This window comes from Volvox carteri, assembly GCF_000143455.1.
Source record: "Volvox carteri f. nagariensis unplaced genomic scaffold VOLCAscaffold_14, whole genome shotgun sequence".
Lineage (NCBI taxonomy): Eukaryota > Viridiplantae > Chlorophyta > Chlorophyceae > Chlamydomonadales > Volvocaceae > Volvox > Volvox carteri.
This window is the reverse complement of record NW_003307557.1, coordinates 1,922,575-1,922,899: the sequence shown is the minus strand read 5'-3', so window position 1 is coordinate 1,922,899 and position 325 is coordinate 1,922,575. Positions and strand designations below refer to the sequence as shown.

Below are 325 nucleotides of genomic sequence, written 5' to 3'. Positions count from 1 at the left end.
CACACAACTCCTCCTCCCTCCCACCACGCCCACACGTCCTCTCCCCCTCCACAACGTCACGCACACCCCACCGCAGGTCACTTTCGATCAGCCGGCCATGAGCAGCGGCCGAAGCGCCGAGGACTGGTGGCGGAACAGCAAGCGACTCAGTCACGGAACGCTGCTGTGCTTCTGGTGGGAGCCACCGGCAGCTGCGGCGGCGGCGGCGGCGGCGGCGGCAGCGGCGGCAGCGGCCGCGGGAGGTTCCGCGGCGGCGGCGGCACCAGCCACGGACGCTCCGAACCCCCATCTGGTGGTTGGAGTTGTGGCGCGGAGGGACCCCAAG

At 71.7% G+C, this 325-nt stretch overlaps 1 protein-coding gene across 1 annotated transcript in view; it reads left to right on the top strand.

Moving 5' to 3' along the window:
* VOLCADRAFT_89934 (uncharacterized protein) overlaps positions 1–101 on the top strand; it is a gene marked incomplete at both ends in the record, with an annotated part of 5,933 nt that extends 5,832 nt beyond the window's left edge. Inside the window, one exon of the mRNA XM_002949512.1 lies at positions 77–101. Within this exon, the coding sequence (XP_002949558.1) occupies positions 77–101 (25 nt within the window). The remainder of the gene's footprint in view (positions 1–76) is intronic.
* Positions 102–325: the final 224 nt, after the last annotated feature.